This window comes from Pseudopodoces humilis, chromosome 2 (assembly GCF_049639895.1).
Source record: "Pseudopodoces humilis isolate 2021_Gansu_Grassland_sample_001 chromosome 2, ASM4963989v1, whole genome shotgun sequence".
Classification (NCBI taxonomy): Eukaryota; Metazoa; Chordata; class Aves; order Passeriformes; family Paridae; genus Pseudopodoces; species Pseudopodoces humilis.
This window is the reverse complement of record NC_142201.1, coordinates 8,301,157-8,326,215: the sequence shown is the minus strand read 5'-3', so window position 1 is coordinate 8,326,215 and position 25,059 is coordinate 8,301,157. Positions and strand designations below refer to the sequence as shown.

At 40.1% G+C, this 25,059-nt stretch overlaps 1 protein-coding gene across 1 annotated transcript; it reads left to right on the top strand.

Annotated features, from left to right (window-relative positions):
• The first annotated feature begins 1,224 nt into the window (after positions 1 to 1,224).
• Positions 1,225 to 24,778, top strand: CYBB (cytochrome b-245 beta chain). The gene is made up of 14 exons (XM_088051562.1): positions 1,225 to 1,325; positions 3,708 to 3,803; positions 5,204 to 5,314; positions 8,609 to 8,693; positions 9,658 to 9,803; positions 10,557 to 10,747; positions 14,404 to 14,533; positions 15,442 to 15,534; positions 16,879 to 17,132; positions 17,454 to 17,616; positions 18,438 to 18,584; positions 19,719 to 19,843; positions 20,560 to 21,373; positions 24,716 to 24,778. The coding sequence occupies exons 1-13, from the start codon at positions 1,281 to 1,283 to the stop codon at positions 20,684 to 20,686; spliced, it is 1,713 nt and encodes a 570-aa protein (XP_087907688.1). The 5' UTR covers positions 1,225 to 1,280; the 3' UTR covers positions 20,687 to 21,373; positions 24,716 to 24,778.
• The last annotated feature ends 281 nt before the right edge of the window (positions 24,779 to 25,059 follow it).

Here is a 25,059-nt window from a genome sequence, read left to right as displayed (position 1 = left end):
ACTGCATTTCATAATTGCTAGGCTGAAGGCAGCTGAAATATACCGCTTCATGGTGTGTGTTCAGGCTGTCAGAAGAATCTCAGATTTTGCAACTGTTGTGGCTGATCCAAGATCAGCCCCTTCTGGGTTTGTAGCCTGCCAGAAATCTGAGCCAATAAATCCATGTTTCAGGGACTGTGGTGCCTGAGGAGCTTCCAGGCAAGGTAAAGCTGCTGAAGCTCAGAGCATTCTGGATACCTGTGCTGGCTCACCCCAGGGAAGGCACAAGTAACTTACCCTGAGCTAGGGGGAAGAAAACGGCAGTGAGAACGCTGCCATTCCTGATCAGGCGGAGAAGGCTTGTCTTCACTGTAAGAATGGACATCCATGAATCAGAACTGCCCCCTTCCTTTCCTTCCCTAGCCACTCCAACTGTTTAACTTGCAGAGGCTACCTCCATAAACAAAAATATGGGCACCAGACCCTCTGATGACATCCAGCATCCCTGGAAGTGTTACCCCATCCCTGAAAGCATCCAAGGTCAGGTTGGTTGCGGCCCTGAGAAACCTGAGTTAATGGGTGGCCTCCCTGCCCATGGCAGGGGGTTGGAAGTAGATGATCTTTAAAGTTCACTCCAACCATTCTATCCTTCTATAATTCTGTGAACCATTTGGGATGGCCATCAAAGGGGATTCTGCAGGACTCAAAACCATGAAAAAAAGCCTATCCAGTGTCATATGTCCTCAGATTTGGCCAGAACATTTTGGAAGGAATTTAGTGAAGTTTGAATGTACCAGACAGAGAGGAATGTTAGATTTCACTTTCAAGTTTCTGTGGGCATTGAATTACTGGAAGAGAAATAGTACTAGTGATTATTTATCAACAAAGGTCAGCAGGAACTGCATCTCAGTCCTGAGGTGATTACAAAGAGACAGGTCTGGACAGAGGTAACTCTTCTGTGCTTTCTATGTTACACTTCAGCATTAAAAGCTATATAAAGTAGCAATACATTTTTAGCAGAAAACCTGACCAGCTGTATAATTGATTCTATCCTTTGTATCACAATGAAAAAGTCTATTTCAACAGTTTATATGTATTTGAGGTATGAAATGTCGTATGAAAAGAAGGTAGAAGCATACTTGAAACAGAACTGGGGTCATGATTAAATGGTTAACTTATTTCCCAAATGAATGAAAGGAAACAGGGTGCTGCAACCTTTTGCTCTCACTTCCTCATGAGAGAAGACGCAGAGGCTGTCCCAGAGAGAGCGGGGCTGTTGTGCACACACATCTCAGGCAGCCATGGGGAACTGGGTGGAGAATGAAGGACTGTCCATCTTCGTCGTTGTAAGTACAATTTTTATTGTGATTTATGTCTAGTGGGAAGTTCTACAGAAAGCTGTGCCAGGCAGTTCTCACTGTGCCAGTGAAAGATGCACCTGATTGTGCTGAAACCTGGCCAGCAAATGCAGGGAAATGCTTCAAGGGAATAATTTTTGAGCTCTCTGGTATTTCAGTTGCTGTAGGCTTCATTGTTAACTGAGAAATGGTCATGTATCAACTTTGCTTTGTTAGAAATACTTTAGTTAAGCAAAACAAATAACTTTAAAACTCATTTAGCTATGTGCACTTCAACAGAGAAAGCAATTAAAACAATCACCCTTTATTGCAATTTCATGAACAGAAAATGGGTGTAACTGAAACAGTGTCTTGATGGTATTAAATATTTAATAATGTCAGATTCAAGAATTTAGAACAGAGCTTCATTAATCCTTCATTAAGACAACTAGTATTTTAATTGAATTTGTTTACAGTTTGCATAGAGGGGCTATGAATGTGGGTTAAATTAATTCTGAGCAATATTTAGAAGTTTGGAAAATCCCAATTGCATTTACAAGTGCTAAAGAGTGAGCAAGGCAGTCCTCCTTGAAGAAAACTAAGTTCATATTCTAGTGTTTTCTTTTTTTTTTTTATTCACAGTGTGATACAAAGGCTAAAAGGTATACCTCTATCCATATATTATATACATACATATATATAGTTATATTAAAAACATATACAAAACCAAAATGTAAGAGCAGTCCAGATATTGTGGCTACCTGTTGTTAGTAGATGTAAATATCGAGAGGAAGAAAAAGAAAGCATAGAATTCACATATTTGTGGTGACTGAAATATAAGCATCTTTATTCCAAGAAGTATTTCTGCTGTTATGAGCAATCAGTACTTGTGTATGACCTTGTAATTTAGGAACATAATCCCATAGCCGTGGCACTTGAGTGCTTTGAAAGGGAGTGACTGTGTTTGCTGTCACCTTCAGTGACTTGAGGAAGTTGAAACTGCCAAGAGGTGAATTCTGGCTTTTTCTCTTTTTTTTTTTCCTCACCAGAACTGAAATATTAAAAAAAATTAAGTAAGAGGCCTTTATTTTGCTCAAATAAGGAATTTGGTTTTGAACCTCAAAGCTATAACAAGGTCAGGGTAATAAGGAAGGAACTAACAGACATGCTGATAAAGAAACCAGCTAAAAGGACAGATTACTGGAAAACTTACCTAAGTGTTCTGCTTTGGCCTCTACATCTTTACAGCACACTGAGCAGGCACAGGGTTGTCCAGTGCTTGACAGAAACAGGACAGACACAATTCCTACTGATGGGAAAAAAACCAGGAACATGCAGAGTGTGCCACTGTCACTTTTAATAAATATCCTTAGTATTTACTCCTGAGATGAGCTTGGTGTTTTAATGAGGACTTGGGGATTTCCTATATACTGCCTTACCCTGATGGAAATCCCTTCATTTCCAAGTATTTACATTTTCAAGATCTGAAATAATCCCAGTTTTTTTACAGTGTTATTTGAGCCAAAGAACTAGCAAAATATATGGGTTAGGAGGGTCGAGGAACTGTAATGTCACCTTTTATGGGGTTTCTCCCAGTTCTCAGACTTTCTCTCTGTTTTCATGGACCACTTAGTAAAACTACTTAGACTGAGTGCAGTAATACAGATATGTTTCAATATGGGATGTGAAATCAGCCAACCAGCTCCAGGAGGGCAAATATCCAGATTCACTATGACCTTTTTTGCCAGATGGACTTGTAGCTGCCTAAGAGTTAATAACATATCTTTCCCTAAACAACCTGCACCTCAGGATGTGTAAGTGGAGAAAATTCTGCAGTACAGCTACAGAGAAGCCTGGCTTTGAGTAGTCTACACTCCACCAAAGGGCCTGTGTTGAATATTCCCTGATTTCAGACCCTCTTCTTGAATTCAGCCCTATGTGTAATTTAGCCCATCTAAATTTAGACCTCAAGCTTCTTTGGCATAGCTTCTAAGTCTTTCTCTCACATAGGTTAATGTGCCTGTGGAACTGCCATTTGGAAGAGTCCCTAACTTTCAGTAGTATTTGGAGATTTAACTGGGCTCAGAATTAAACACCTGTAATTTGACAGTCCTGATACAACCAACCCTAAACTCTTTGACAGATGAGAATGTTTCAGCTGCACATTGCTGTATTTGGTTCACTGCCACTCCTGTACCCTGTGTTCACACATCAGAGCCTATTTATACCAGAAAGGCTTCTATCACCCCTGCTGAAAACTTTAACACCCCTGCAGTACAGCTTTCTGCTCAAACAGGAGCACAGGAAGTAACTGACTGTTATCAGAACTGTGTAAATTCAGATGGATTATTTCTAACAACAAACTAAGCTTCCTGTTTAACTCTCTTTCAGCTTGTGTGGCTGGGTTTAAATGTCTTCCTCTTTTGGTGGTACTATCTTGTGTATGATGTCCCACCAAAATTCTTCTACACCAGAGTGCTTCTTGGCGTAAGTACAAGACATTATTATCTTGGCACACAGCAATTTTGAACAGTTTTAGTTGATAAAAACTGGATCTGGTGGCTGGAGCAGCAGTCTCATGTAGAAGTCACATGCAAGCAGAAAACTGAATGCAGGCAGATATCCAGTGCTTCTGAACAGAAAGCTGGTACACAAAATAGAGACATCCCATTCTAAAGATGTTTTCAGTTAACTATTATGCTTCTGGTAATTAAATTAAGCATTAATTGTGGCTAGTTTATTAAGCAAAAGATGAATAAAATATCACTGTTGCACTGTTGTGCAGTCGTTTCTTCTTGCAATTATTTTTCAGAGCATGAATAATTTATAAAGATATTGGCTCTGAAAAGCAACCATCATTCATATTCATCAAGAGTGTGAGTGGTAGTCAGGTAGTGAAGTGATCCTGGATCCTGGGCTATTCCATGTAATCCAACTGGTTAATGCAGAATTATGTGTCCTACTACAAACTTGCTTCCTAAGCTACCACAGGTCATGACCAATTGACAGGGAAAATTAATTTGTTCACATATTTTAAAACTCTGATCACAGTCATAAAAATCAGCCTAAGCTTCAGATTACAGAGCACAGCATTTTGCTGAAGGTTTGCAAAGCCGTGGTTTAATTCTACAAAGCATGAAATCCCATTCTGCATATGGCTTCTGGTCTGTGGATCAAATGCTGTCCTTTGCAATCATGGTGCAGTTGCCTTTGAAATCACAGAGACTCATGCTTGGATAAGTAGAGCTGAGTCTAACCCCAAACAGCTGTGATCTAAAACCTAAAAGGGTCTCAATCCATGCAAGGAGAGAAAACATTATTTTTCTTCCCTTCATTGCATTTTGATTGATATGGTCATTATTCCTTCATTTCAAACACTTCAAAAATCTTAAATAATTCAGGGTGTAAAGACCAGCATTAAGAAAACAGATTTCTAAAAGCTGAGGCAACAAACTTCCTTAGATTCCTTTACTGACAGAGAACTTAAACCACTTCTCTTATAAACTGTCCATCTACCATAATCCCCACCAAGTGAAACCACAGACTCTTTACAGCCTTGGGACACACAACTCCACTAATGGCTTAGATTTGCACCTGCATTTGACTGATGAATGCCAGACGTGACAGGGAGCTTTTCCTACAACCATATTAATCCAAAACTGGAAACAGGAGGAGTCTGTTTGTCTGTAGGAGTGTGTTCTGCCTGCACATGTGCTTCTGACTTGACCAGAGCATGATTCCATTGAACATTCATGGTGTAAATGTGACCTCTAGATCTCACACTCTTTACAACTTGTGATATAATACGTAAATTAAATCTACGTCTATCTACGCCCTGGATAATGTCTTAGGTAATGCATTTAATACCAGCATCTCTCTAATTACAGCGTGCTCTGGCTCTTGCAAGAGCCCCTGCAGCCTGCCTGAATTTCAATTGCATGCTGATTCTGCTGCCAGTATGTCGAAACCTTCTCTCCTTCCTCAGAGGATCAAGTGCGGTAAGATGAAGAAAGAATTTCAAAATTTATGAAAGATAATAACCTAAACAGACTTGCAAATATACCAGGAAACGTTGTCCAAGTTCCCCAAATATACCATATTTTGGGGATGTCCTGTTACAAGAAGCAGATAAGCCTGGAGTTTTGCTATGAGCAAGACGGAGGCCTAATGCCCGTGAGCTATCTAGAGCTCTGTTGAGAGTTTATCTTTGATTTAGTCTCCTTTGAGCCCTCTTTTTTTAGCTGCCTCCTAGGCAAGGTCCTGCCCTGGATGCAAAGTCTGTCTTTTGGCTGGCAGAAAAGCTGAGCTCACACACATCCACTGTTTGTCACTGATGCTACACCCACTTAGAGAGGGAAATATTATCCCCTACCTGTCTTTGCATGCTCAATCCTTAAGGTAAACGTGGTCTTTTACAGACTTTCAGAATGGGACTTGTTTTTCAACTGGCTCATAAATTACATTCATTCTTGTCTGAATTGCACTTTCATCTCAGATGAAACAGTTCACAGGCCTTTTGACTTTTTCTAGCTCCCAAATGCAGATGCTATACACAGCACTGAGGAACTGACACTAAGGAAAGGACAACTGATCCTAAGTGACAGCTGGAGAGGCTTCCTATGATAGTACTGACTCTATTGCACTGTCAAAATCTAGATTTCTGGCTATTACAGCAGAAATAATGCAGACAATACAGGCCATGGTCCTGTGAAAAAGCAATATTCTCCTCAAGTTTATTAATTGTCCTTCCAAATTCATAATGATTCTTCCTGTCTTTCTGGACACTTTTAACATAAACATGATCAACAAAACCAGTTCCCAGAAGTTATTTTTCATCTCTAGACCCAGTATAAATTTTTTAATGCAAATGAGACAGCCTGTGGGGGCTGAAAAGGCAGATCAGAAGAGGAAGTGATAAAATAGATGCAGTGTTTCAAGAGTCCTTCATAAGGGAAGAAAGTGGGATATGAAGCAAGAAATAACCAAAGACAAAACAGGCTGTGTTTTCATCCATTATATACATCCTCACAATGAGTGTGGCTGAATAAATGAGATGTGCCTGCCACATTAAACTCTTAAATTATATATTTAATTTACATAGGACCCAGTGCTCTAGCCTTTCTAGAGAGTAATACTTAGGAATATTAAATTGGAAACACATGTCAGGCTTTCAGTCTTTTCCTATGCTCCTTCAGATCCTGAGGTGCTACAAAACAGACAGCCACACCCTCCATTCATGTAAAAGGAAAAAGGATAGTAAATAAAACTGTAGGGTTAAAGTTATTTCCCTGCCCTAAGGCAGATCAGCAAGTATCAGCCAAAATCCAGAGCTGAATCCTCTGCCTGCAGAAGTCAATAATGAATATAAATTTAGAAAGAATTAATGTTGCTATGGATGAATGCAACTGGAAAATAATGGTGGGCTCTTGATCATATCAGGCATTTTTGAGATTGTACAGATGAAGGCAATCTGGGCAGAGATCTTCTGAGCTCAAAGCAGTGAAAGAGCTGGGGATGCATATGGAGACTACTGGAAGGCCAAAACTTGATTCTGGGTGTTGAGAACTGTATTCCAGCTGGGACTTTGTGCTACTCGTCCTCAATTGCTCCTCTCCTAGCATGCATAACTTAACTTTCTAACCGAGATCTTGGGAAAGCTGCCCCTCTTGGTATTCAGGCTACAGAGTCAGTTCTTCTGCCTTGGGCACTGTGGTAGAGTCACTCAGGCTACACCCAGCACAAAAGTGAGTCCCAGGCAGGAAGATACAGTTCCATTCCTGCTGGCAGCACACTCTCCTGCCACATCTGGGAATGGGGAAGCAAAGGGCTCTGGGGGTGAGCAAGGAGGGCAGGGAGGGGCATAGAATAAGACTCTTAGACAGCTGGTGTTTAGCATCAGTTGCTTTTTGCAGTAAAGCTACACCTCAGTAAGGATGTAATTTTAGATATTAAGCAAAACACACATGGCCCAGTGAGCCACTGGCAGTGGCAGCACTGTGGTGGCCTTAGCACAGGGGGACAGCTGCTTGTGCTTATTGTGCAGTTGTCTCTAACTGGCTATGCTCTGCAGGTAACAACTGTGAGGGTCTATAAGAAAAATCATTTAAATGTCAACTTATTGGAAGAGTAGAGATACCAACAGCAGTGACATTGGGGTCAAGAAGAGGAAAGAATTGTTTAAACACAGTGTTCAATGGGAATGTACTGAAAAGTCTCGCCCTCTCCATCGTGCCACTCCGAAATCACATGTGACAAAGTTATTTGGTTTTAATTGAAAGGATAGCTGTGTTTTTCATTCCCATCATTACTGTATTCACTGTTCTTAGTGAGCCTCATGACTGAAGGCAGCTGGAGCCCTCTGCCATTGCTTGGCCTTCACCTCTCAGACAGATCAAGGGGCTTTTGCAAGGGAGTCGAGCACTGCCTCACTATGCTACATTTCACTCTAAGTCCTTCTCTATTGTCTCTCAATATAGGTGATACAGAAAGTCCAAATTTCTCCTGGTTGTTGTTATAGTCTGAAGTCATTGTGACAGCTCCAGAGTGTTTGCCTCTTGTGAGGAAATATTTGTGGTAGTTTGCATAGTGTTTTGTTCCCTTATCCGGTCAGCAAACACAGTGTAAACATGTAACACATGACAATCATGCCTTCTGCTGTGTGGAGACAGCAAATGCCAGCCTTACAGGGACTTAAGGCTTTAGGAAAACTCCCAGTGACTGCAGCACAATTCAGATGGGGCCTGTTAGGAACCCATTATCATTAGTAATGAAAATATCATTCTGTTTTTCTTGAGAATTAATTTCTTTGGTTTGTATCCACAGAGATTTTTGCTGTTTCTTTTTGGGTAACTCCAAAACCAAGTTGTGAGTGCCTGAAAAGTAAACCCAGTATTTTGGGGAAGGAATGCCTTCATATCACCCCCGTAGGTAACTAAAACATTTGGGGTGGGAGCTCCCCGAGACATTACACCCAAACTTTGCATGGCAGACTGTGATCCCTCCTTTTGTTTATAATGTGCAATTTAAAACAGATAAGATATATTTGTCATACTGGATGTTGAATTTTTTTCTCTTTATCAAATACTTTGTTTCATTGGGACATGTTAAAACATAACTTGTAATTCCTCTTTTCTGAAAGGCGGGGGGGAAACATTTTTATGTTTTTCGAAATTCTAAATTTTTTCCTAGCAATGCTAACGATGTGTTCAGGGCTTCTGTTTTGTCCCTGCATTTAAAAAGTCTGTATAGACAACACAAATAGTCTTCAAATACCTTTTTCTTTCAACCCGAAGTGCTGCTCTACCCGTGTCAGACGACAGCTGGACAGAAACCTCACCTTTCACAAAATGGTGGCCTGGATGATCGCCCTTCACACTGGTTGGTACTTTAATGTTTCTTTGTTTATTGCTTTCTTGTGTATTTTATGTGGAATCCAGGCAGCATTCAAGTTCTTAATGGTATGGGCAGAGACCTAATTCCATTAAAGGAGTCAGTGTGTGCCAAGGCTTAAATCATTTTCCAGATCTGTGCCAACTGTCAGAGAGGAAAAGATAAGAAAGAATACCTTTATTTTGAACTGTCAGTACTATTTATGATAGTTTTATAAAGGGTGTTTAGTAATGTCCTGAGAACTGGATACACTGGTTTTAATTCTTGTTTAGACTTACTTCTTATCCGGCATGTCTGAAGCAAATAATAGAAATTATTAAAATAAAGCATATTAAAAATTTGGACCTGTTTTGAAGGTAAATAGGTATCTGCTTATAGGAGGTGGTTCAAATTTTGAAAAGCATTGTACAATTTCACCCTACATAAACATGTAGTGGAATTCATGTGAACACTTCAGCTGGTTTAGGTTTTTGGACGCATTCAGCCCAGCGAGAATATTACTAATGATTATTAGCAAAACTGCAGAACAAAGCAGCACTTACAAATGTGACCCCAATGAAATCTAGATTCACTTCTCGGCTCTTTTACAGAAGTCCTGGATGAGGATAATCCTGATGAACAGTTTAACCCATTCCATGTTTTTGTATCCTGTATGTTAGGGTACTACTACTTGAATTGTTGAAAGCCTTTGTTGAACAAAAAATATGGAAATATGAAATATGAAACTGGAAATTTCTCTTTACTTCTTTCCTTTCCCCACCCAAAAACTGTAAATTTCAGGTGGTAAAACTTAAACAGTAAAACATATCAGTGATCTGCAATTGTGATGAGGAGGGCAAGAGCAGCAAAGCTTTTACGCCGTAGTTGACAAATGTGACAAAGTTTCAAATGTTGCCCAAAACCGCCGAGTACTTGTGGTCAGTGCTGATTATTCCTTTCGTGTCACTCCTAGCAATTCACACCATTGCACACTTATTCAACGTTGAGTGGAGTGTGCAAGCCCGTGTTGAAGAGAAGGGCACTCTGGCAGCTGTGCTTTCTGGCCTTGGAGACAAACCAAATGAAAGCTATGTCAACTTTTTCAGACAAACCATTGCGGTAGGTGGTATCAGACTCTGAAGGGTCATTATTACATTTGTTTAGGTGATCATACGAGACCATTTGAGTGCCTGTTTCTGGTGTCCACAGTCTGGGTTTGGGCCATCCTGCAGAAAAACCTTGTAGAATCCATTCTTCTATATTTGCCAGTAATATTGCTGCTGAACTGTGGCACTACTTTAAACTTTCTCACCTGAGGATTTCAAAGTAGTTTTAAAACATTATGTCAAAACATACCCTGTAAAGCAGTGTTCTGGCTTAGACATGGCACTCAGAAAGGGACACAGAAATCAAGACAAAAGTTTTGAAGCTGGGTGGGTTAAGCTCTGGTCAGTGGGGAAAAAGAAAAGAAGGAACTTCCCTACTCCTCTGCACTGAGCATCCAAACTCTGCCTGAGTTATAAGTCCCACAGCTGTGCAGCACCAGAGGACAATTTTCATTTAACTCTCAAAACATGGATGTAGGACTCCAGCTCTTAACACCAGAGCTGTGTGAACATCTTCCTCAAACCAGTCTTGCTGAGCCATGGCAGAGTAAGAAACCATGTTTGGTGTGTTAATTCAAATAAAGCCCTTTCTTTCCACTTCCAATTACTTTAGTAAAGGTAAATCTGCAACAAAAATGAAATAGAAATTTGGTATCAGATGACTTAAGGACTTATAACAAGGTAAAGGATTTGATGAGTGGTGCTTCAACTGGCTCTGCCTTGGTGCAGCCCCTTCCTTAGACCAACGTGTGCAATTATTTCACAGAATCCCATTGGGGGCCTATATGTGGCCTTCACATACTTGGCTGGCATCACTGGGGTTGTCATCACACTGGCCCTCATCCTCATCATCACCTCATCCACCAAAACCATCCGGAGATCATACTTTGAACTATTTTGGTACACCCACCATCTCTTTGTCATCTTCTTTATTGGCCTTGTCATCCACGGTGCTGGGTGAGTATTTTCACTTATCACAAAATATCTGGTAACTACTGAGTCTTCATTTAAAGTCCCCTTCACACATGAGTATAGGGACTTCTGTCACTGTCAGCTGTTTTTGATGGTAGTGATGGGCCAATAGGGGCTCTGAGAGTCAAGAGGCTCTCACTGATATGTTCACACAAGCTGTCCACACACAGGAGGTTTCATGTGGCTTTGTCATATACAAGCTCACTGGCATTCAGCTTCTTCTGTTATCTTAATTGCAAAGCTCTTTTCCAAGGTTTCTGTTTCTAATTGTTAATTTACCTTTCTCTCCTAAAAGGAATTGCATCACACACATGCTTGTAAGGAGATACCAGTATAAAAATTACATGAAGTCTAGAATTTTATTGGATAATAGAAACTATAGTGATATATATTTATGTTTCACGCTTGGATGAGTGTGTAATATCAGCAGTATTTAAGAATAGATTTTTAGCTGTTTTAACTTAGAAATAGGCATTTGTAAAGTTTTCTAACTTTCAAATGCCAAACATCTTTTTCTGCTGTTGCCTCATTCCATATATTCTTCTGAAAGAGCTGAAAGCCTAATGAAACAGTTTTAGAACTACACAAACACAATTTTAGCACTTAGAAAAATGAACTTTAAATCAATTTTATAAAACCAAAGAACTGGTAAATAAAGAAAAAAGACTCAAATATCAAAGCTATGTTTCAATAGCTCATAATTACACTACATTGCCCATTTTAAAGGAAATCTTATACGCAACAGAAAGTGTACTTTAAAAATACCCAGCAAAAATGACTATTCAAAACCACTTCTTTACAATCCATTAGTGCCATAAAAAAGACAGAAATTAAGTAAAACAGGATGAACAAAAATAGAAGGCAGATGGGAATCACCCCCAGCATATTTGTCCATTCCAACTTTCATAACAAGGAAAAGGTTTGAGAAAAACTTGTGGAAGGATAAGGATACGTGGTTCATGTTTTCTGCAGCAAACACTGGCTAGTTGCTGACACAGTGTTCAAACTTGCCAGTAGTTACTACACAATGCTATCAGAAAGCAAGCATTACCCTTTCTAGAGGTCAGTGGAGAGCACATCTTTAATAAAAGTTGAATTTTTATTTACTTCTGTGTTCACTGTACTCTCACCACCTTAATTGTACTTAAATGAAAGGCAAGAGCTTGGGCAGTGCTGGTTGCCAGTGAAGTTCAGCTATCCCTTGGAAGCAGGTGTACATATTCAGCAGATACACAATATTCTTTTATTCTCATCTGTAGAGGGAAGGATGATTTTCCAGCTGTGAACTCAGTGGCCTAATTTGGCCTTAAAGGTAATAATGACATTTTGAATCCAGAGAAAATACACTAAGAAAGACAGGCTTGTTACACTCATGGAAGGCATCTCAAGTGTGCAAAGATGTTATGGAATGAGGATGAACTGACAGTCTCAAAGCAAGATGTTATATGTTATACATGTTATACAAATGCCAGTTTATCTCAGAGGAGAGAAGACTGTCACACATATCTATCCAAACACACCATACTTGTGTATGCAGAAAGCTGAGTCAAAGGTTATTGATAGCACCTAAGGGACAGATTCAAGAAAGATGGAGAGGGACTATTTACAAGAACACAGAGTGACAGGACAAGGGGGAACGGCTTCAAACTGAGAGTAGGTTTAGATCACATATTAAGAAGAAATTCTTTACTGTGAGGGTGTTGAGGCACTGGCACAGGTTGTCCAGAGAAGTGGTGGCTGCCCCATCCCTGGAATTTTTCAAGGCAAGTCTGGACTCTGAGCAACCTGGTCCAGTGAAAGTTGTCCTTGCCCATGGCAGGGGGGTTGGAACTGGATGATCTTTAAGGTCCTTCCCAACCCAAGCAATTGTCTGATTTAATTCTTTGATTCTATGATAATTTTTGTCTGTTACAAGCTGTTACAGCACTTTTGAAGCACTGATCCTTTTGTGCATGAGCTGTGTGTCAAAGACAAACGTCCCAAATTTCCCAACACAGTAAATGTAAAGAGGAGAGATTACAGAGGTGCAGTTCACTCTTTTGAAGTTAAAGGAAAACCTTCAGCCAAAAAAAAAATAATTATAAGGCTATACTGTTGAAAAGTTAATTACAGTACTAGAAGGAGCATCTACACTGACTGCTAAGAGGAAATAACCTTTTCTTTCTCTTGTACAGAGCACTGACATTGTCAAACTTTGAACAGAGCATAGGGCAAGGCAAAAACCCCCAGGCCCCCTTTCCCTTAAGCAATGGGGTGGGCAGTGGAGGAAGTGGGCGCCTCCTGTTCCTGTAACTCATCCCAGGGGTGGCTCAGCTGAACCTGCTGTCATTAGTGGGGAAGTGAACTGTAACTGCTGATGTCCCTGCAAATTGAAACTCGTGATGCTGCTGGGACAGTGTCACTGCTTCCCTTTATTTTTCAGACAGGATATTAATCAAACATTTAATGAAGAAGAGGTTCATTAGTAATATTTATGAGCAATGTCTTGTCTCTCGACACTGTGCAGAGGTTTTCTAACAATCCTCTGAAAAGTCTGTCACACAAAACTAGGCATGCATATGGTTTAGATATAATTGGGCTTCTTTGAAATATCAGAAATGTAGTCTAGTCCACAGAAACTGAGCTAGAAAAGCGGAAAGGGAAGTCATGGGGAGAAGATATCAAAGAATCACATTGACATAAAACTGAACAGCCTGATCAGAAGCAAACTGTTTCTAGGAAAAATTCAGCAGATCTTAATCTGAATTTTTCTACTAAGATCCTGAGGCTGGCAGAACTCCAGAGAGAAGCAGAAAATAGTGAAAAAGAATATACTTTTCCCTCTTAAAACTGAAATTACCTCTCTGCACCAGTTCTGCTACTGGAAATACAGCTGTACTGGATCAGTCAGGATTCTTTATACTAAAACAAACAAACAATAACAACAAAAAAATAAACAAAAATAAAAGCAACCAAACAATAATATTGAGGCCAGATTACTGGCTGATGCAAGCTGTTATAGTTACAATAGCTGCTTGTGTCAAAAGCATCTGTATTTATTCATAGCACCTGAACAGCTGCTCCGCAGCATTAGGGGGAAAGGAAGGGCCAAAGGAAGAATGTATGTTGGAAAGGGATCTCCAAATTTCTAAAATAAACAGCAGAAATAATTTCTGTAGTGGTCAGTAGCAAATTGATTACTTGTCCATTCCAGATTCTGGGTTTTGGTTGCTTTTTATTTTGATCAGGTTTGGGTTTTTTGCCAGGGCTTTTTTTTGTTTGTTTTTTTGGTTGGTTGGTTGGTTGATTTTTGTTTTGTTTTGTTTTTTAATTGTAGTGGTTTAGATAAAAAAGTAGGATAACTCAGATAAGAATGAAGCTTTCTAATTGTAACCACATCCTAGAAGTGGTAATGGACATAACTCTCAGTTCCTCACCTAATCTTGAAATCAGGATTTTATCCCACAAACTTCCCTCCCCATTTTTATTTCTTTCGTGGTAACTTTGTGGGTAGGTTAGAGCAGCAAAGCTGTATCAAAACTGTAGCAGTGCAGAAGTCAACAGCTCCATATAAATAGAGCAGTGTATAAATAGAGTAACAGTAAGGAACAGATACTTTCATTTTCATGTCATTGCCTTAATGATCTTTACTTTTTTCCCAGTCGTATTGTACGGGGACAGACAGCTGAAAGTCTGGCTGAACATAACCCGGAGATTTGCTACAAGAACTTCAGTCACTGGGGCAAGAACAAGGCTTGCCCAATCCCCCAGTTTTCAGGGAATCCTCCTATGGTAAGAACAGCTGGTTTGTATGTAAATCCAATTAAAAATGTTCACAGTTTGCTATTTTTTCTTAAATTGCATAGAAAAACAGCCATATAACCCTCAGTACTTCTCAGTGGCAGCTTTCTTTGCATGAAGCAAGAGATTTTGACACAATGGATTGTAAGCAGAAATGGACTCCAGACAGGCAACACACTTTCATTCTGCTGTAAAATAAGCACAACTGATAGAAAAAAACTGATGGAAAAAACAAAAAAGCAATTGGTACTTTTTATCCAAAAAGAAAACTGCAAAGTAATGGCTTCTGGGAATATCAAGAAAGTGCTATAATTCTCATAATAAATAGTTTAACATTATTAATGGACTAATGATCATCAGCAGAAAACAGGAAATGTGAATTTGAAACTTCAGTTTTTATTGATTAACCAGGCTGTTTTTTCTTTCACATTTCAGACTGATCTGTTAACAGAAACCACATCTTTTCCTGCAGTAATACAGACCTGAGTCAATAATACCTTAAGAGTTTTACTCAACATTTCACTTCGTTAATTTTTTTTTAGACAGAGACAAAATTACTCACAGGAAAATACCTTGCTGTAGTTCTGGTAGAAACTAAAAAGCCAGCTGCAACACTCAACAGAGAAAGAAATTCCCTCTCTGACCAGAATTTTGAAGCTGTCATATATCTTAAGGATTCCCTGATCTGGTTAATAAAGAACACAGATTACTTGAACTTCACCTCTGCTTATAGAATTTCCAGGATTTGATTTGATCTAAATTGCCATCTCATCTAGTGGAAGTGCTCCCTGTCCACAGCAGGGGGGTTGGAACTAGATGGTCCTTAAGATCCCTTTCAACCCAAACCTTTCTATGATTCTACAATTTTCATCATCTGACTTGTTTTCTTCTGCTTACAGACATGGAAGTGGGTGGTAGGTCCCATGTTTCTGTACCTGTGTGAGCGGCTGGTGCGGTTTTGGAGGTCACAGCAGAAGGTTGTTATCACAAAGGTAAGTGCTGATGCTGCACTCAATACCATCACCTTCTTTTCCAAATGGTGCAGCAGAGGCTCCTACACACCAAAGTCATCAGTGGAAAGAATGTTCTGACTGCTGTCATGATGCCGACATCTAACATCCAAATGTAGCCTCTAAAAGTGAGCAAGAGGAGGAAGCTAGCTAAGGCACAGGACTGAATCTTAGAAAATAAATGAATTTTCTTTGTATTGGGTGAAAAATTCCTCAGCGCAGAAATTCCACAGACTTGAGACTAATTTGAGACACAGAACAAATAATCCCTGAAAACAAGTTAGAGCGTATTTATTTTATGCATCCAAATCTAATGCTGAGCTTCCATTCCCATGATGTGTTTCAGAGACATTAACACTGATCCTGAAGTTCTGACAGCTGAATTAGCACAGCAGTAAGCTCAAACATATGAAAACTATCCTGCCTTTCCCAGTGTAATTTCCTTACATTGTCCTTACACTGTGCTGCTGAGGACACAGCCTGTTCAAATCATAGCAGGGGTTGAGAGGTGACATTACATGTTTCTCCTGTGCTCTGTAATGATGATGGCACTTTGGAAGGCTCCTAAATACTGATGGGCTTTTGGTAATTTTACCAAAATATCCTGTGAGCCACTTCTACATTATATTTCTATGGTGTCTGTTTTGTGGCCTGTTGGCAGAAAATTTCCTTCACAATCCTAAACACCACTGTTTATACCTGAATTAACAGACAGGGAGACTTGATTTTCACTCCTGCAAATCTCTTTTGAAAAATGAAAATAATTTTAGCAGATAACTTTAGGATTAAAAATTATAGTGACAGAGTTACTGGTTTTGCTTCTAGAACATTGTTTCTAGAGAATAGCCAACGTCCCACACAACTAAAACAAGAAATCTTTCATTTCCAGTGGTACTACCTATCCAATATCTATAGAATACCCCTATGTTTTTGTCCCTATATTTACAGTCAGGTCCATTAGCTCTGTGCCACTGGGTAAGGTCCATCTGGAATTAACAATGTGCACACACAGACCTGGTGATGTGTTACAAGATGTGCCAGTCTGGCCTGTCCCCTTTGGAGCGACTGCAAGCTTCAGTCCGAACTGGTGCGAAAAAATACTTCAACCAAAGCATCATCATCCTTTGCAGGTTTTCATCTGCCTGTCATGTGCTGTTCCTCACTCTCAGGTCTGCTGGGAAGAAAGTCTCACCTGCTTTCCTTGCTCTCATAGCAGAGGATGATGTTAGTGATGGCAGATATAAATATATCAGTGAGATACGTCAGTGGTCAGTGAAGAAAGACATTTTCTTTTCCTTATTTTTCATCTTGCCCTTCTCATTGTAGGTGGTCATTCATCCCTTCAAGACAATTGAGCTCCAGATGATGAAAAAAGGCTTCAAGATGGAGGTTGGACAATACATTTTTGTCAAATGTCCAGCAGTGTCTAAACTGGAATGGCATCCATTTACACTGACTTCTGCTCCAGAGGAGGATTACTTCAGCATTCACGTCCGTATAGTAGGAGACTGGACAGAGGGCTTGTTCAATGCCTGTGGGTGTGATAAACAAGAATTCCAGGAGGCATGGAAGTTGCCCAAGTATGTACAGAGAGTTTCCATGGTAAAGTCAGTAAACACCTGTGACAGTTTAAATTTTGCTCAGCAAATTTGATGGAACCAGTGATACAAACCTTAAATGGTGACACAGATGTGGGTCTTAGATGCTTCTTTACTAGTTTTACTAGTAGATTTACTAGTTTTACTAGTAGATAGTTTTTTCCTATCAACTCCACCTCTCCTTTTGCTGACTAGTATTCAGTCCAAATTTGCATTGTAGCAGACAAATAACTTTTAACTGTTATTTTAAATGGTGTTACTAAATATTCACTACTGATTTAATAAGCATACTTTCAATTCCAGGATAGCTGTGGACGGCCCCTTTGGAACAGCGAGTGAGGATGTGTTCAGTTATGAAACTGTGATGCTGGTTGGAGCTGGAATAGGGGTCACCCCCTTTGCATCTGTCCTCAAGTCTGTCTGGTACAAATACTGCCATGATGCCACCAACCTAAAGCTCAAGAAGGTATTGTGTCCTCTTTCCCAGACCCCTGTGACTGTTCAAGGTCCAAGGGCCCAAATCAAAGCAGGTACAGCAAACATGGTCTGGCTCCAGGCATGCACGAGTCCTAAAAGAAGGAAGAGTCCAGTTGCCTCTCAAGGTTAGCAGGAAGAAAGCAGGAGGGTCTACACCAAGAATATAATGAAAGGAGAAATAGCCTACAAGCCAAATCACACATGCTAATCCTGACTGTAGCCCTGGGGATTTCCAGTTGCAGTGGAAATGGTGTTCATCTACTTGAGAAACAGAAAGTTCAAGGCACTAATACAGCCTGGGCAAACATTGCATTCCTTTCCCCTCCACAAAGAGAAACACTTTTCATGAGTGGAAGAGCAATGGAAGCATCCTCCTCTCCCCTCTGACCTCTGGAAACTCCTGTGCAGAGGTGTGGGGTCACACTTTGCAGTTATGGTCATATTCAGAGAACAGAACTGGCTTTGTTACCTACTTTATCTTGCCTGGCAGCAGACAGAAAGAGATTTCACCACTAAATCATTTATTTATGTCCTAACAAACGGTTTTACAAGGAGGTAAGTGGGGAAACATTGCAAACTAAAAATGTGGAAGAGAAATAGGAAGATATTTCCTCGTTCTTGCAGTCAGTCATTGAGCTTTTTAACCCTCCCAGCAGCAAAATTCCTGAGTAGCTTCAATACCATCCTACCCATCTACTGAAGTGTTTGGGACATTTTTTACAAGAACTCTATAATCCTCACTCTGTCAGCAGTCATAAACCCAGGAAAATATGCCTGTGTCCCCTGACAGCTCATTCTTGTCTCTTCCAGATTTATTTTTACTGGCTTTGCAGGGACACTCATGCCTTTGAATGGTTTGCTGACCTCTTGCAATCTCTGGAGGTTCAAATGCAGGAGAGGAATAACGCAGAGTTTCTGAGCTATAACATCTACCTTACAGGCTGGGATGAAACTCAGGTAACCAGTGGAGGATATCACTGCCATAAAATTTGGGTTAATGTTAGAAAATTTGTTTTCATAACTACTCAAATGGTCTTCTATCCTGGGCATCCATCTGGGTCTCAGAGGTTTTGAATGCAGGCAGGTGTTATCCATCAGAAGTTACATGGGATCAGCTGTTAATGTTCACTGACTTCTGGTTTCCTCTGGCTGTGCTCTGTGGGAAGCAGGCTTTGTTCACAGGAGGAACCTCAGCTCACCATGTACGAGTCTCTAAAACAGCTGATGCCGCCTAAAACATGTAATTAAGAGTTTTAGGAACCAGGGAAACCAATGCACAAAGTTTGAACAACAGCAGCATATTTGTTCTCTGGTCCTGTGCTGGTAGGTTGCTGTGGGGATGCAAAAGAGAAGAATTGAGAATGTGGGATTGAGTGTGGAAAGGCTCTCACTCTGTTACTTTTAGTGATGTTTTATATTACGTTTATCTCACCATTGCAAAATTCACCACGTGCCCGAAGTGCTGTAGCTCAGCTAGACAGACAGGGAGGGGGAGCAGCAAGGAAGTAATCACATGTGCAATGTCAAAGAAACAGAAAGGAGAGAAGAAAAGTTCCACATTATTTGGGGATAGGGTTACCTGGAACTTGTTTTGTCTCATATAAAAGGGCTACAGAACTCTGTACTCTTATGCCTTTAACCACATCTTATCTTTCTTGCTTAACTTAGCTAGTCCAGCTGAATTTACATAGGCAAGACCTCCTCATATGAATCAAACTTTCCAGAGAACAAACTGGAAAGGTTTCATTATGGTCAAGGGAGTCATGTTATTGTATTTGAAGGGAAAAGATTTTATAATTTGCAGTCCTATGTTGGAGTTCTTAGACTAAACCTGTCTATTTAAAAAAACCCGACAATTAATTGCTATGTTCAGTGTTTTATAGCTTTAACTCTTGAGATCACCCAGTCTGGAGAGAAGGCAGGGGTAGACACTGATAGTCAGGATTTTATCAGTCTTAGTTTTCCTTGCAAAACATGGCAAATTCCATAATCTCATTAGGGAAATAATTCAATCAGTACTGATATTATTATTTTTTAACTGGAACACAATGCTGCCAGATTTAATTGTCCTTTCTCTTTCATTTCTCACAGGCCACTCACTTTGTAGTGCACCATGAAGAAGAGAAAGATGTGATTACAGGACTGAAACAGAAAACCTTGTATGGAAGACCTAACTGGGAAAATGAATTCAAAACGATTGCAGGGAAGCATCCTGGGTAAATCTGTGCAAATTTATAGTGTCTGTGGACTTCCTCTATTTAATGGCCACACACACCATACAGCACAATCTTGTTCCTTTGGCTGATAAAGTCTGAGGAGCATTTTTTCCCCCCTACCTAACTTCAGATGTCTTCTATTCTTTTTCCAGTCATGGACGTGATCTATGATCTCGACCAAATTATTTTGACCTACATTTTCTAAAAAAACCATTCCTTTATCACAAGATGCTTCTTGGAGTGTCTAATTACTAGCAGAAGATTTAGAAAAAACCTAAATATATCCTTCTAGCTGAAGTAGACAGTAATAGCAGGTGGTGTCCAAATACCTCCAAAACCACTTTTTACTTCTAGAAACCAAACCTGAATATGGATGACCTTTAGCTAACCACCCAAAATTTGCTGGAAAAAACCAGAAAAGGTCCTCTCAGGAATTTGTGCCATAAGCTCTTTGAATCTCTATTTCTTTGATTCAGTGAGGTCAATAAACCTGTCTTCACTGTCTAAGGCTGAGCTGAGATTTAACCCAGCATTTGTTTTAGAAGCAGCAATAAGTTTTAAGGGGTTATAAGGTTTAGGGGATAGATGTCCTGTTCTCCTTCAGTTCCTGTAATTGGGAAAAAAACTTGCATCTATAGAACATAAAAATTATTTACATGAAGAATATCCAGCTGCTCCATACGAAGTTTCTGACCATATTTTCATTTTCCTAACAGCTCCAGAATAGGTGTTTTTCTCTGTGGCCCCGAGGGCTTGGCTGACACACTCAACAAGCAGAGCATCAGCAACTCAGAAGCTGATCCACGAGGAGTACACTTCATTTTTAACAAAGAAAATTTTTAACTCCCAAGCATGTGGGAGTCATTAAATGCAGTCTAAAGACCAAGTCTGTTTCTCTGTTTGGAGTCTGGGAAGGACAGCCCAGCTTCTAAATTTCAGCTACACTAATGCAGTTCCCTTTGCTTCTTGGGAATTATTTGGGCTCTGTGGTAGAGTAAAAGAGTTAAGTTTTACCTTAGGGAAGTTTTCACTGCTCTCTGTGTGCTGGTTATTTAGTAGATATCTGTTTTCTTTGTCTGTGTGAGGGGATTTCCCCCTCAATTAACTGCCTTTATCCTCCTATTATTTGCCATGACTGCTGAAGAGTGGAGGCTGCCATTTGCTTTTGGGAGCCAATTCACACTCATAAAGCTTAGTGCTATTAAACAATAAAGCATTCTAGCATAATGCTTGTATTAGGAGGCAGCTTATCCTGACTGCAGCCAGTCCCTGGAACAAGGGGAGCTGGAAAAGGGTGACTGGGAAAGTTAGTTCCTTAGGAGAGGAAAACTCCTTTGCTCAGCAACACCGTCCAGGCTTCCAACATAAGCCTTAAACATCCTCTCCAAGAGAGATCACATGCAGCTGAAAAGAAGCTGCTTCTTCTCAGGAAAGTGAAGAAGTGAAAAGGAACCACCTGGGCTTCTGAGAGCTGCCCCAGCTGCCATGGGATGACAAGGACGGGTCCAATCCAAGTCCCACACCTGACGCGTGAGTCACTGCTCGGCTGCTTTGAGCACCCCTGCTTTCACATCTTCAGCCTCACAGGGCATGGATCCACATCAGAAGAGGTTTTGTGTTTTCAAGACTGCCATTTCTGGTTCTGAAGGCTGAGAAAAGTTGTTGCTGAATGATTTAATGGGTACTTTCTGAAGCACTCTTAGATGCAAACAGTGCCTTTGGCTCTATTGCTCAGCTGTTCTTCTGTGATGGAGGAGCAGGCTTTGAGAAAGCAGTGGTCACTTTATTCACAGTTATGGAATAGCTGTGACTAAAGTTTCTGATGTGCACAAGACTACCATAGCACAGTGCCTCTGTGTGGACACTACAGGTAGCAGGCCCTTAAAAAACACACAAAACTTTTAATGCTGGCAAGAGAGGAAAAAAAAAATGAAGCTAACACCATAGGAAAAATAATTTAAAAAACAAGTGTAAAAACCCTTGAAAAGCCACAGTTTAATATACCACATCTTTTGTTCACCCTGGTTGCCTGCTTAGTGACTTTTAAACTCCACAGCTGTCTCCTGCACAGCACAAGACCTTCCTGGCAGGTTCTTGCAGCTATAGAAGAAAGCTGTGATCTCCTTCTGCAATTTCAGACAACTTTGTGCAGCCATCTGGTTGCATGTAGCATATTTTACACTTTATCTTGCCAGACAGGATATGTGTTCTCCCTTTACAACATTTTAAAATGTTATCTAGGCTCTGAATGCTATTTTAGAAAGACAGCCTACCAGCTCCTATTTATTAATATCAGTTATCAACAAGTGTTGGCAAAGATCAACTCTTGGTGGGGAATTTTACAGTTCTTTCCCTCAGAAGGGCCACATTCAAATCCACATAATTCTGTGTGAAACACACCAATTAAATCATAACAGAACATTAATAATGCCAAAGGAACTTCTTTTGAGGAGTAAATATTGCTACTGTAATACAATGAGGGTCTCATCCTGTGCAAAGAGCACTGAAATATTTGCCCTTGATTTTAATGGAAATGTGATCAGGCTTTTATAATCTTATAAAGTGGGCAAAGAGGAACTGCAAGGGGTGGAGATATGGAGACAGCATATTTTTCATGAGAAGAGTCATGGTGGGGTGTATTCTAATTCACCATTAATATTCTATACATTGCCATGTTTTTCTTAAAGCATCATGGATCTTTCCTTACTCAGTCAGTTGCAGTGGCATTCTCTGACCAGATGCACACTTGTATCAGGGCTTATTTGTCACCTCGAACTCAGAAATAGTAATCCTGTGTTTATTAATAAATCACTGTCTTCCTAAAACATATGAAAGAAAAAGTGAGAGTTTCTGTTTATTTCAGAAAATATCCTGATAAAATAACAAACCATGCTCAATCAGTCATGGTCTGAATATGAATATTTTCTTAAATCTAGGATACAAGAATGAAATACAAATATAAGAAACAAACTAGTTTGAGTCCTAAGGACAGTGAGCTACAGGTGAGCTTCAAGGACACTCCTTTTTTGTAACCAGATGCCACTGCTTGCAATCTGACTATTGCTATGGGCTGGGCCTCTGGCTGAAAAATTCTTTCTTCTGTGTATTACAAAGTGTACTGAAGTCTGATCTCTGCTTCAGTGCCAAAAAATTACCTACTCAAATAACAAATGTTCTGCTGAGGGCAAGAAAAGACAGTTGTTGTATTATTAAAGTAACTGTTTCAGCTAATGGAAGCAATTAGGAGTTCAGTTCAAAGTTCACTTATGGCATCATCATAGGATGTTTTCCTTCCCTTCTTATATAATATTTTCTCTGTCTTCCCATATGTAGTGATCTGAAGTAAGCAGTTAGTTAATTCATTAATCTCCTCACTCTCCAATCCACTGTAGTCATCCTTACACTCAAAGACTGTGACCCTCTGGGGTGCTGGGCAGCCCTGGCTCCCACTGGCCAAACCTTTTCTTTGGGAACTGGAAGGGGGCTTTGGGGAGGACATGGAACTGGGCCATACTCAGAAGCTGTATTCAAGCAAGAACTTGATATGACTGGGTCTCATCTAGCCCCACTTACCTCTCTGCTCTGTACTTGCCAAATGTAAACATGGGAAAATTAAATTCAAGTTTTTCCTAAATTTCAGGCTACAAAAAAAGTGCTACTGTGTCTGTTCACCATCATGGTGGGAAACCACCCCAGTTGCAAAACAGGTCTTCCTCTTCAAAGTCTTGTAAGACTTTCCCTGCTGGGTGGGGATTTTCTGCATTTCAGTTCTCAGATGGTGGGTTAAACTAAATTAGAAATAATAATTAAAAAAAAAAAAAAAACAACAAAAACTAACAAAAAGCTGCCTGTGAAACACAAGATATTTTTGAACAAAAAAAATAATGTTTGGGTCTCATTATGGCACTTTCTCTGATGATTCTTCTCCATTCTGGAGTGCTCTTAGCAATTACGGTTGACTGCTTATATTTTTTCATGTTTCAATGAGTCCCTGGTAGAATTTAGATCAATGTGTCTGAACATATAATTATATATGCTCAAAGGAATTTAGGAGCATGTATTAAGATGTTGTAAATGTTGGCAGGGCCAAGATCCTCATGCCTGACTGTGTAAAACAGCATCAGTTGCACAGACACAAGCCAGAGCAGTTACTTGTCATGAACCAGACATTCAGTTTTGCACTTGGTACAAACATTAACAACCTACTGCTCTCATTTACTTTCACCACACACAAACCAGCCCAGACTAATGGCAAAATGAATCACAGTGGAGTGGAAAATTTTTGAAAGACTTGCTGAAAGATTACAAATGCTTTCCAGTCCCATTCTGCACCTCTGCTGGCCCCAATCCCTCCCTTTCCTCTGGTGCTCTTCTGCTTGGCAGACTGGTGACTTTCTGCTCAGAGAGCTACCACTGATTTCTCTCTACTTTCCTCTACTGATTGCTGCTGCCCCAGCTTCACTTGCTCTTTCACTTCCTTCCTTCTCCCAATTTCTGCAAATTTCCTCTAAATCTCCAACTCCTATGATGTTTTTGCCAATGTTTTCAGTGCTTGTGCCCAGTGCAAGTTCAGGGAGAGGCACGAGGGCTTCACCCTGAGCTCCAGCCACTGGACAGCACATCTCACAAAACATGGCTCTGCTGCAACCTCCCCTGTCACTACAAACAGACCAGGGCAGTAGCCACCTCTGTTTTGGACCTCTCCAATAATATTTTCTCCATCTGCTTAATGGTTTAAATCTTAAATTCTAAAATGAAAGAAATTTATGAGCTGCTCTGTTCAAGATTTTTGGCATGTGTGAGTCAATTTTTGTACATTTATCATGTAAAAAAAGCCCTATATTTGACCTATATTTCATTTTGATTGTACAGAAATGAGGGACATGGCAAAAAAAACCACCTCACTGCCCCCAAAATATGGAGCTACATTGCAAATCATCATCATAGAGGGAGGAAGGAATGGAGGAAGGAAAGGCCAGTGAGCATCAGATCATCTGTGTTGCTTGGAAGTGATGTTTTCTTATTCTGGAAGCAATCTACAAAGCAAAGTGTCCTGCAAGTAACTCTTTACTTGAATTTGTTTTATACTTGTAGATCAACTGGGTTTAAGACCAGAAAATATGCAAATACCATTCACCCTAAGATTTTTGACCTTTGGAACGAATGAATTGCAGAAACATGTTTGGCCAAGTAATTTCTGAAGTAAAGTGTGGATG

Bases quoted from the DNA above. Each gene is read 5' to 3' on its own strand.
- CYBB (XM_088051562.1), top strand. From the start codon at position 1,281: ATGGGGAACTGGGTGGAGAATGAAGGACTGTCCATCTTCGTCGTT. The intron at 14,534-15,441 runs GTAAGAACAGCT...TTCTGCTTACAG, and splicing joins TTTCAGGGAATCCTCCTATG to ACATGGAAGTGGGTGGTAGG. The intron at 15,535-16,878 runs GTAAGTGCTGAT...TTCTCATTGTAG, and splicing joins AGAAGGTTGTTATCACAAAG to GTGGTCATTCATCCCTTCAA.